The sequence below is a fragment of the Oncorhynchus masou genome, chromosome 30 (genome assembly GCF_036934945.1).
Source record: "Oncorhynchus masou masou isolate Uvic2021 chromosome 30, UVic_Omas_1.1, whole genome shotgun sequence".
In the NCBI taxonomy this organism is placed as follows: domain Eukaryota; kingdom Metazoa; phylum Chordata; class Actinopteri; order Salmoniformes; family Salmonidae; genus Oncorhynchus; species Oncorhynchus masou.
In genome coordinates this window covers 19787573-19799621 of record NC_088241.1, presented here as the reverse complement: position 1 = coordinate 19799621, position 12049 = coordinate 19787573, and the positions used below count along the sequence as shown (strand labels likewise).

The window sequence follows — 12049 nt, the reverse complement described above, 5'->3', positions numbered from 1 at the left end:
TCCACAAATCAGGCCTTTATGGTAGTGTGACCAGATGGAAGCCAATCCACAGTAAAAAGCACATGACAACCCGCTTTGAGTTTACCTGGAACTATCCCTAAGGTGGATCATGGTGGTTGCAGCATTATGCTGTGGGGATGTATTTCAATGGCACAGACTGGGAGACTAGTCAGGATAGAGGGAAAGATGAACCGAACAACGTACAGAGATCCTTGATGAACACCTGCTCCAGAGCGCCCAGGACCTCTGACTGGGATGAAGGTTCACCTTCCAACAGGACAACGATCCTAAGCACACAGCCAAGACAATGCAGAAGTGGCTTGAGTAGCCCAGCCAGAGCCTGGACTTGAACCCCATCAAACATCTCTGGAGAGAGCTGAGAATAGCTGTGCAGCAACGCTCCCCATTCAATCTGACATAGCTTGAAAGGATCTGCAGAGAAGAACGGGAGAAACTCCCCAAATACATGTATGCCAGGCTTGTAGTGTTGTACCAAGAAGACTAATCGCTGTCAAAACTGCTTAGTAAAGGTTCTGAATTGTGTAGATTTGATATTTCAGTTTATATATATATATATATATATATATATATATATATATATATATATATTTTGTAAATTAGCAAACATTTCTAAAAACCTGTTTTTGGTTTGTCCTTATTGGGTATTGTGTGTGGATTGAGTTGGCGTTTAATCAATTTTAGAATAATTGCTGTAACGTAACAAAAAGTGGAAGTATTTTCATAAGGCACTGTATAGTTTTGTTGAAGGGTAGGCTGGCTCCTATCCACAGCTCCTAGCTGTGTGTTACAGCTGCTTTGGGAAAAGACTAGTACAAGCGATGTGAACATAGCCTTGATGTAATGTGTATATGTGAACAAGAGTGCATTTCTACACAGCAAGTGTGTTGGAGACCCTGCAAAGAGAAGGCTTTTTTTTGTGGCCGACTTTGGAACGAGGGCACTGGAAATACTCTGGTTTAGAAAGACCTTTTGTCCTGTTGACTTTCTTCTCTTGCCTGCCAGTGTGCCTTTGTTGCAAGAAGAGAGGGAGAGCGAGAGAGGGGGATGGGTGTTAAATGGGTGGGTGTTTAAAAAAACAAAACATGATTCATCAGGTGCGGTGGTGAAGAATTCACTGAGTCAGAGCTGAGGCAAGAATAGAGGGTGGATGAGCTGAGGCATGGGTGGGGCTAGATGACTGCAGGTAACAAGGATGGTAGTCCCACTCACAGCTTGAACTTTAGTACCTCAAAGCCGTAACATGAGACGTGGAACATTTGACCATATAGTACGCTATGGTAGGGCTGGGTGGTATACCGTTTTTTGCGATATACCGTATTGATGCACAGGCCGGTTTGGGTTTTTACTTTACTTTCTATAACGGTATTTGAATGTTTGGTTTGTTAAATGGGATGCGTAATGTCTAACGTACATTTTTATATATTGTACTTTGCTACTTGAGTCATCTCTCTCCACTCTCTATGCCACTTTCCAGACAGGCCTAACCACTCAAGGAGCGCATTTGTTTTTCCTCGACCACTAGACACTTGCGTCCAGTCTGCATGGTCAATGCAGCATATGCAACAATGTTGATGTTGATGACAATGATGCAGTTGTCACTTTTAGCAAGTTGTTCTTCAATCTTGTTAGCCGCTAATGCTAATGCTAGCTAGCTAATACATTTACTGAGTAAGAGCAACCGGAAGCTAATTAGCAATACAGCTAGATAAAACCAGTGATGGTGTAGACCTATATCAGTATGTTGTTTGTGCAACAGTATCTTTGAAATTGAAGAGGTGAACGCAAATCAAGAATATTTTAGCTACATGAAGTAGCTAAGAGATCATTCAATGTAGCCAATGATTATAGGGTCCCCTAGGAAACACCTATCAGCGTTTTAGTTCCTACCCTGTCACAATATTTCCTCCCTGGCATTTTCATTTGTTTTTATGTCAAACAACACTGTATTAAAGTGCCCACTATTATATTCCAACTATATAATTAGAACATACATTCTATTTCCATGATTCCAACAGTTAACCCAAGTGTTTTGCTCTAAATTGCAAGTAAAATTGCAACATTTGGTTAAAAAATAAGGCCCACATTGGTTGCCCATATCGTGCAGCCCTACATGGCAGTGTAGAAATGATCTCAATTGATGAAAGTTATGATTTTCTTTTTGGGTTGAAGTTGAATTGAACAGTATAAAACAATCAGAATGGAGACTACGTTGTTTGTATAATTCTGTTTTTGTCACACTGCTTTGCTCTATCTTGGCCAGGTTGCAGTTGTAAATGAGAACTTGTTCTCAACTGGCCTTCCTGGTTAAATAAAGGTGAGGAAAAAAGACTCATTGAAATCACTTAGAATGTATGTGTTGCCACCCTAGGGTCACGCACTACTCATAAAGCAAATTTAGAACTTTTATTATTAAAAAACATAAAATACTGTCATACCGTCAATTTTGTTTTTCAATACCATGATATAATAATTTGGCCATATCGCCCAACCCTATCCTAGGTTACCAACGGATGTTAAAGTACTGCTTTAGAGAGCATAATCAAAAGAGAGCATAATCTCAATTCCGATATTTTTACCGAACAAAAATCTAAACGCAACATGCAACAATTTCAAAGGTTTTACTCAGTTACAGTTCATATAAGCGAATCAGTCAATTGAAATAATACATTATTTTGGCCCTAATCTATGGATTTCACATGACTGGCAGGGGTGTAGCCATGGGGGAAGCCAGGCCCCAGTCAATCAGACCCCCCCCCCCCACAAAATGCCATTATTATAGACAGAAATACTCCTCAGCATCCCCCACTCCCCCTCAGACAATACTGCAGGTGAAGAAGCCGAATGTGGAGGTCCTGCGGTCGTTAGGCTGGTTTGACGTACTGCTAAATTTTCTACAACGACATTGGAGGCAGCTTATGGTAGATACATTGACATTCAATTCTCTGGCAACAGCTCTTGTGGACATTCCTGCAGTCAGCATGCCAATTGCACACTCCCTCAGCTTGAGACATCTGTGGCATTATGTTTTTCATATGCCACACCTGTCAGGTGGATGGATTATCTTGGCTAGGGAGAAATGCTCACAAACAGGGAAGTAAACAAATTTGTGCACAAAATCTGAGAAATAATGTTTTTGTATGGAACATTTCTGGGATTTTTATTTCAGCTCATGAAACATGGGACCAACCGTTTACATGTTTTATATTTTGACGTATTATAGGTCACATATTGGCACAGTGCTACAGCCAAACACTAGCTGCCTTATGGACTGAGGCTTCTAGTGTCAACATCTATCTTATTTCTGTCAGGGACATTTCTATTTGTCCTTGCACTTGTATCGATTGCCCTCTCCATATCTCCTTTCAATAGCCCATCTGTAGAAAATGTATTGTTCCCCAGTCTCGATGGGGGGGGGTCATCATTGCTATTTGCTACTCTAAAAACCTTTGTTACCATAGTAACATGACATTTTGCCTGGTTCAGTTATGCCTCTTCAGTCATGTGCTTTCTATTGCCTATGGATTGCTGTAGTTTTGGACTTTTTCTGAACCCCAGTCATTGTTTGAGTACACCAGACCCTTTGTGTGCTGAATCTCTAAATGAGACTTCTTTGTGCACTGTCGTTCAGAGTGTGCTGTGTAGGTAGAAAACAACCTAGAGACCCATTTGCATCATCCCAACATGTTATTTTGTTGCTATGATTCAATGCAAATGTGAACACCTTTTTTAATTTGCTCAACAGCTCTGTGAGCAGCCTACCACAACAGTGGTCATGGGTGAATGAGATGTGGCCAGGCATAGGGGTCAACAGGAATCTTATTTTCCACAGAGATATTGCCCTTTACCAAAACAGGCTTACATGTGGGTACTATGAAAGGGTCAGTGGGATTATGTTCTATCTTTTTTTATGTGTGTTAGCTGTTAATAAGATTACATTTAACACACTTGAATCCTTTTTCCTGGACCAATAACATTCCACAGTACCTGCATGCTGTACAAATGGATCATAGTTTGATGCCAATTCAGGTTTACATTTTCATCCGTTTTGCTTATTTTTGATTCTATTCAGGTTTGGCTGGACGTGTAAGGCAAGTTGAAGAGCCCCTCTCCCCCTTCCCCTTGGTCCAGTGGTCTTATTGGGGAGGGCGGATCCCCTGAGTTTCTCTGCCCTGATGCCCCCCCGCCGCCCTGTAAATTCATGATCACATGACCTTGGATATGGACGCAGTCCTGTCCGACTTTGTCCGTTCCACTGGAGCCGAACCAGGACTAGCCAGAGACCTGCTAGAGGGTGAGTTGCAAGGCATTCTGGGGTAAAATATATGGTTTTATGGCCAACTGCTAGTGAGAGGTATAAATTGAGCAGTGCACCTCCCAGTTAGAGCTTTTGGTAGCTGTTGGTTAGGTAAGCTATCATGTAAAAGGAGGAAGTTAAATCCAGAAGAGACTCAACTCTTGTTGCCTAGCAGCAGCACAAGTTGCAGATACGAATATGGGTTAAGAATGTAATGCACTGCAGTAGCTATACGGCAGTGAGAGACAAGACGTGCTCAAAATTCAAGTATTTACTCAAGCAACGGAAAGTGTCAGAGGCCTTTACATACGATAACAGTTGCTATGGTTCTGTTGACATATGGTAAATATTTAAACTAATGAGTGTTGTGTGGATCTGACTTTCATAAAATGCGTTGGCTTTTTTGGTCAGGTATGACTTGTCCTTTTCATTTGCAGGGAAGAACTGGGATCTCACCGCCGCCCTCAGTGACTTTGAACAGCTGCGACAGGTGCATGCTGGGAACCTGTCGTACTCTTTTTCTGAGGAGAGGACGTACCCAGCCCCGGAGAAGGAGATGGCCAGGGTGGGACGGCCCCTTCTGCACCGTCAAGAGGAGGTGCTGCAAGGTGAGAACAGTGGTAAGTGTAAAATAATATTTTGGGTATAATGTCACTTACTCACAACCACTTATCTGTTGTCCTCTTGTTCTCCTCATTGTGATAAACCAGAACCCTATTTTTGTTTTGTTAATTCACTTTTTGTTTTTGACAATTCTCAAGTCAGCCTTCCCCTTGTCCAATTTCTCTTTCCCACCCCTTCCCACAATTAACCTAAACTCCTCTTTTTTTTGTGATACCACCCTCTGCAGCCACAGAGAAGCGTCTATCGAGAGGCATCTCCCATGCCAGCTCTACCATTGTGTCCCTGGCACGGTCACACGTCTCCAGTACTGGCAACTGTAGTAGTGAGCCCCTTCTGGACACGCCTTTGTGCACATTCCAGCTGCCCGATCTCACTGTGTACCGGGACGACTTCCGCGGCTTCATCGAGAGGGACCTCATTGAGCAATCTATGATGGTGGCCCTAGAGCACGCTGGTGAGTTTAACTGCACGGGTCCACTGCTGCCATTAATTGCAAATAAATTACTTTATTCACTTCTGAGGCAATCTTGTTAATTGTGTTGTGTAGATGACTGTCTACACCGTAGTTTCTCAGTACTACACGTGCGTTCTGAATTGTTTTTAGTGTGAGTGAAACCGCGAGTGACTGTTCTGTTTACATTAAGGCCGACTCAATTGGTGGACACGGGTGGGACCTAACTGTCAGAGTCTATTGCCATTGGCAACGAGTGGGGACGGAAACTGTCTGTTGCATGCAGCGTCATTGGGTGAGTGTCATAGCCTTTCAAACAAGATCCAAATCTAACGTGTTAGGTCATACTCTCCTATGTCAACCAATGATGAGAGCTTCATTGTTAGCTGAAAGTAAGCCCTTGAATAATTGTGATACACATTATAGCTAAGCGGCAGTGTCCTGCTGGAGAGGCTTAGCCCAGAGCAATTAATTAGGACCCAATTGAGGTGTAAGCATTGTATGCAAAATGCCTTGTAATCCATCCTTAGAAATGGGGCTTTATTTGTGATATTCCTGAAGCTAAGGCCCATAATGGCAGCTTAGGCTAATTAAGAACAGAACTCCCACATCAAGCAACTTGCCTTTTACCTTAAGGTTTGGATGTAACCACTGGTTTTCCTTTCTTTGCGATGGTGTTGTTTATACTATGTGTCTGTACGGCCTTGCAGGTATGTGGGGCTTTCATGACCGTGACCTGATGCTGCGGAAGTCTCTATATGCACTGATGGACCACGGCCAGGAGAGGGAGTCGCTGAGACGCAGGTGGAGGTGGCAGCAGACCATGCAGAATAAAGAGGTGGGGAATTCACTAGGATGGATCCATGTGAAACTTAGTCCAAGGGATTGTTTACAGTCCAAACTTCCATTTCAGTGTATTGAAGTGTGTGTGTCCACAGTCTGGTCTGGTGTACACAGAGGAGGAGTGGCAGAAGGAGTGGAATGAGCTGCTAAAACTGGCCTCCAGTGAACCTAGGATACACTATGGCAGCAATGGGTAAGACCTGTCTTGGACATCTCTCACACGCATTATTTATGTTAAGTATGTATACTATTATATTAAGTTTGAGGCATACCACATGAAGTTACGGCCCTTCATGAGCCTCTGTTTTGGAACGAAGACTTAAAATAGTGAGAGGAAAATGTTAGATAGTGGTTGCCTATGTCACTTCCTGGGTGTTTCCTGATCTGACCCCATTTGTTTCCTATGTGCAGGACGGAGTCATCAGAGGAGCCTGTGTACGAGAGTCTGGAGGAGTTCCATGTGTTCGTCCTGGCCCATGTCCTGAGGAGGCCCATAGTAGTGGTGGCAGACACCATGCTCAGGGACTCTGGAGGAGAGGGTAGGAAGATGCATTTTGATATTACTAATTGGCTGCCTTACATCATAAGCTGTGCTTTATGAACTTTAGTGTTGTAGTGGATTGTGATGTTTTATGCTAAACGGTATTCTTCTTCCCTTACCAGCTTTTGCCCCCATCCCATTCGGAGGGATCTATCTGCCCCTGGAGGTGCCAGCTGCCAAGTGCCATCGCTCGCCCTTAGTACTTGCGTACGACCAGGCCCACTTCTCTGCCCTCGTCTCCATGGAGCAGAAGGGTGGATCCAAAGAGCAAGGTAATGTTAACGCATCCATCATCAGCCTACTACAACACGCCAACACGTCTCATAGTGAAGTGGGCCACTTGAATAGACTACACCTCACCAAAGTGGAAATTGGAGGAACTGCACATCAATCATAGTCCCAAAATTGACTAACGTGTAAAAAAAAAAAAAAAGAAATTTGGACTTCAATGTTTTTCTAAAATGAAAAAGTCTGAGATTAGGGCTACCTGTGACATCTCTGATGTTTGAAGGTTCGGTTTTGAATTCAAGTAATTCCCTTGACTGGCAGTGTTTGTTCGTAAAATAACACTCACTTGACGTTCCGACTGAAGAGTAGCATTCTGATCTCACATCAGTCAAACACTGACGCTAAAGTTGGCTAGCTTGCTAGCTACTTCCAGACACAAATGAGAGAACACCTTCCTCTGACCATTTTACTCACCCTAGAAGAGCTGGTTATACTGTTCTCTTATCTAGAAGGGTTTGTGACTAAATGTTATACTGGCAACAATAAAAAAAATTAAAAAAAATTGCCGGTTTTTACAGAAACATGTCAACTGGGTGTATGTCATTTGTAAATTCATCAATTATTCTGCATTCTGGGACTCTCAAACCAGAGTACTAATTGGAGTAGATTGCCAGTGTTTATGAATTTACCCCATGACCAACATCAAAGTACGCCTCCAAGACACAAATCTTGTCTTTTCAGTTGTATTTTCTTAATGAGGCATAGGAAAACCGAGGTGAAATTGGGTCTCCCTTAAAGTCCCTCTTTAATTACTACTTTGAATCAGTTGAATGACAATTGCTGGATGAAAGAATGCCTTTAATTTGACTTTGATCATTTTTGCTCCCTCTCCCCCCACAGTTGTGATCCCTCTCACTGACTCAGAACACAAAATGCTGCCTGTACACTTTGCAGTGGACCCTGGGAAGGACTGGGAATGGGGCAAGGATGACACAGACAATGTCATGTTGGCAAGGTATGACCTGAATCATTACACTTCAAATTGGTTCTGCATTACCCCCTCTCCAAAAACACACACAGTCACTTTGTCCTCAAAGGACCTAGTGTCTGTGGGTAGGGATTGACCCCTGCACCAGATTAGAGAAATGCTTGTCAGTGAGAGTGAGATTAGGACTAAATGCCTTCTATGATTGGAACAAGGGGAATACAGAAATAGCCTGAAATAAAAATAGCTGGATATTTATTCCATTGGATTAAGATTTGCTGTTTCAACTGGAATGGTGTACAAGAATAACTTAAATGGAATTAATACAGTGCCTTCAAAGTATTCACTCTCTTGATTTTTCCCCACATTTTGTAGTTACAGTCTGAATTTAAAATGGATTCAATTGAGGTTTTGTCTCTGGCCTACACACAATACCCCATAATGTCAAAGTGGAATGATTTTTTAAAACATTTTTACTAATGAATGAAAAGCTGAAATGTCTTGAGCCAGTAAGTATTCAATCCCTTTGTTATGGTAAGCCTAAATAAGTTCAGGAGTAAAAATGTGCAAAAGTCACAAGTTGCAATAATAGTGTTTACATGATTTTTGAATGACTACCTCATCTCAGTACCCCACACATACAATTATCTGTAAGGTCTGTATGTCGAGCAGTGAATTTCAAACACAGATTCAACCACAAAGATCAGGGAGGTTTTCCAATGCCTCGCAAAGAAAGCACCTAATGGTAGATATATTTTTTAAAATTAAAATAAGCAGACATTGAATACCCCTTTGAGCATGGTGATGCTATTAATTACACTTCGGACGATGTATGAATACACCCAGTGACTAAGATACACGCGGCCTTCCTAACTGTTGCCGGAGAAGAAGTAAACCGCTCAGGGATTTCACTATGAGGCCAATGGTGACTTTAAAACAGTTAAAGTTTAATGGCTGTGATAGAACTTCGGACAGTAGTGATAGAGCTCCACAATAGTGCTGAGCGATTGGTGCTTTTGAGGTCCGTTTGGTTAGATTATTAAAAAATAATCTTGTTTTTCGGTTATTTGGGTTGAATGCTGTAACACAGAATAAAACAATGAATGAGTCCCATGATGGTAGTGACTGTCCATTACTGCTGAATTTATTAACCATAATTTATTCACATTACTTTCAAAATTTCAGTTGTGCATATTACATTTGTTTTATGGCTTTATTTCATTCCAAGTCCTCATCTCTGTAGAGCTGCTGCCTAAGTGGTCAGACAAAAATGCATTTTTTCCTTCTTTTTTTTTTTAGTTCTCCAAAGTAAATAAGGCATTCTTTTATGACTGCTGTTTACTGTATTTTCAGGTAGAGATGACTAGCAAAGCAACTGCTGCTTTCTGTCCCCTCACGATCAAGCATTCTTTTCTCTTCTGTAGCAGGCATAAAAGAAACACAGACCGACAAGTAGATGTGCAATGGTTTATGATCATTGTAATCAATTTAGAGGCGAAAGAAACTCACACCTATTTAGGCGAGGTGCTGGCTAAGGGAATAGAACACTTGAAAAATGAAAGGAGAGCCCCAGACTCTAGGAGCTCAAATGCAATAATTTAATAACCTAAAATCCAACATTTCGACAGACAAGCTGTCTTGATCAGGCTGTAATGACAAACACTGCGGGGTGACTAGTTTATATAGTGTCAAAGAACACACAGGTGTGTTAATTACCACATTTTAAGAACCAAAATATTTGTCAGCTGGAAACTTCAGCTCACTACTACATCGCACAGTTCTGGCTGGATCGGATTTATCTCTAGAGAAACTGCAATGTGTGCATTGAGCTCACAGGGGGATGAAAAAATGTATTTCAAATAATTGAACCAACATTGGTCAATTAGTTATTTAATAATACAACTTTCATACAATTTCTCAGCACTACTCCCCTATACTAAACTAAATGGCAGAGTGAAAAGGAGGATGCCTGTACAGAATAAAAATATAGAATAAAATATCCCAAAACATGCATACTGTTTGCAGTAAGGCACTAAAGTAAAACTGCGAAGAAATTAACTTTGTCCTGAATTCGAAGCGTTATGTTTGGGGCGACTCATCACAAACACATCACTGAGTACCACGTCATATTTTCAAGCATGGTGGTGGCTGCATCCTGTTATGGGTATGCTTGTCATCGGCAAGGACTATTGAGTTTTTTAGGATAAAAAATAAATGGAATCGAGCTAAGCACAGGCAAAATCCTAGAAAGGAAACCTGCTTCAATTTGCTTTCCAACAGACACTGGCAGACATTCACCTTTTAGCAGGACAATAACCTAAAACACAAGGCCAAATATACACTGGAGTTACTTACCAAGATTACATTGAATGTTCCTGAGTGGCCTGGTTACAGTTTTGACTTAAATAGGCTTGAATATATATGGCACGTCTTGAAAAGGGCTGTCTGTTAATGATCAACAACCAATTTGACAGAGTTTGAAGAATACAATAATCTATTATTGTACAATCCAGGTGTGCAAGGCTCTTAGAGACCTACACAGAAAGACTCATGGATGTAATCGCTGCCAAGGATAATTCTAACATGTACTGACTCGGGTGTGAATACTTATTTCTGTATTTCATTTTCAATAAATTAGCAAACATTTCTAAAAAGCTTGTAGTATACTGTTATGAGGTACTGTGTGTAGATGGGTGAGATTATTTAATCCATTTTGAATTCAGGCTGAAACACAACAAAATGTGGAATAAGTCAAAGGGTATGAATACTTTCTGAAGTTTGTCTGAAAATGGATTATAGAAACATTATGGGGTCGTTAGTATTCCAGCTCTGCACAATTATGCATTCATGTTGGCTACATATCTGACACGGTATACTATTTCTGCATTATGAAAGGTTACATAGTTTCAGCTGAGCCGTTTGGGGCTCAAGACTTGAACAGATGCCACGCTATTAGCCTAGTTTGAATAACCGACATGTTACCAGACATCACTTATGTAGCCTAGTTCTTATTTTCCTTTCTCTAAATGATGCATGTAATATTCTGGGAAGCAGCCTTTTTCTCTAAATGTTTCACCCAACATGGTGTTACTGTTAGGGGCATGACGAGGCGATTTCACCCCCCCGTTTGAACTTTGACCTGTCTGTCTTCCTCCCTCAGTGTGACCCTGTCCTTGGAAGCAAAGCTCCAGCTGCTACACAGCTACATGACTGTCACCTGGCTGCCCCTGCCCTGTGAGGTATATTTTGTGTTCTCATTCACTAACGGAGAATCCTAACTCTTAACACATTTCCCTCAGTCATGCGTTGATGTCAATCGGAGACTAAGTGATCATTTGAGTTAAGTGCTGGTTTGGGTTCAGCCCTGGTTGCAGATCATTTTTTAACAATGGCATACCTGAACCCCAAATAGTTTCTGAATGTGAAGCTTAGATCATATGCTACCTACCTGGTTATGTTTTTAGCATGTTGTAATGGATGATTAAATTGAAAGCTATTAAAGCTATTAAAAGCTATTAAATGTAGACAAGCTATTTACAGTGTTACATAACTGTGTGGGTTTCTGTTATTATGTGGGTTGTAATTTTCTGTTTTGATCTAGACTGTAGTCATTTCTCCTCTGCTTCACAAATACCATGTGAAAACAAACCACGCATAAAATGACGTCACACTAAATGGTTTGAGTGGCCTTTTTGTGCATTCCAATTTAATGCCGGGGAGTTAGAAAGGAATCTCAACCTCATGGCAATTTCACCGTTAACCTCTAGTCAGAAGTAGCAATAGAAGGATCGCTGTTGAAGATCTGTGAGGTTTTCTAGGCCTTTCTAATAAAAATGAGGATGTTGGAGTTACCTTTAGATCTTCGGTTGTCATGGTTATGGGGCTTGGCAGAGAGGACCGTTTTTATAGCTGTCCATTGTGTAAACTAGAGTGACGTCTTCATTGTAGGTCACACCCTCTCCAATTATTGCATACATTTTCCAATAGAATTTATAGAAATGGAAAAGAAGCTTTCTGAACTGAGTCATCTGTACCTCTCACTCCTGCTCTTAATCTCTCTGT

At 41.3% G+C, this 12049-nt stretch overlaps 1 protein-coding gene across 1 annotated transcript in view; it reads left to right on the top strand.

The window, feature by feature from the left end:
* The window catches only part of LOC135522280 (OTU domain-containing protein 7B-like), a 32561-nt gene that overhangs the window by 15286 nt on the left and 5226 nt on the right, over positions 1-12049 (top strand). Inside the window, 10 exon segments of the mRNA XM_064948384.1 lie at positions 4091-4312; positions 4753-4923; positions 5166-5393; positions 5584-5685; positions 6101-6228; positions 6329-6426; positions 6645-6772; positions 6897-7046; positions 7903-8017; positions 11148-11226. Of these exon segments, the coding sequence (XP_064804456.1) occupies positions 4228-4312; positions 4753-4923; positions 5166-5393; positions 5584-5685; positions 6101-6228; positions 6329-6426; positions 6645-6772; positions 6897-7046; positions 7903-8017; positions 11148-11226 (1284 nt within the window). The 5' untranslated portion in view covers positions 4091-4227.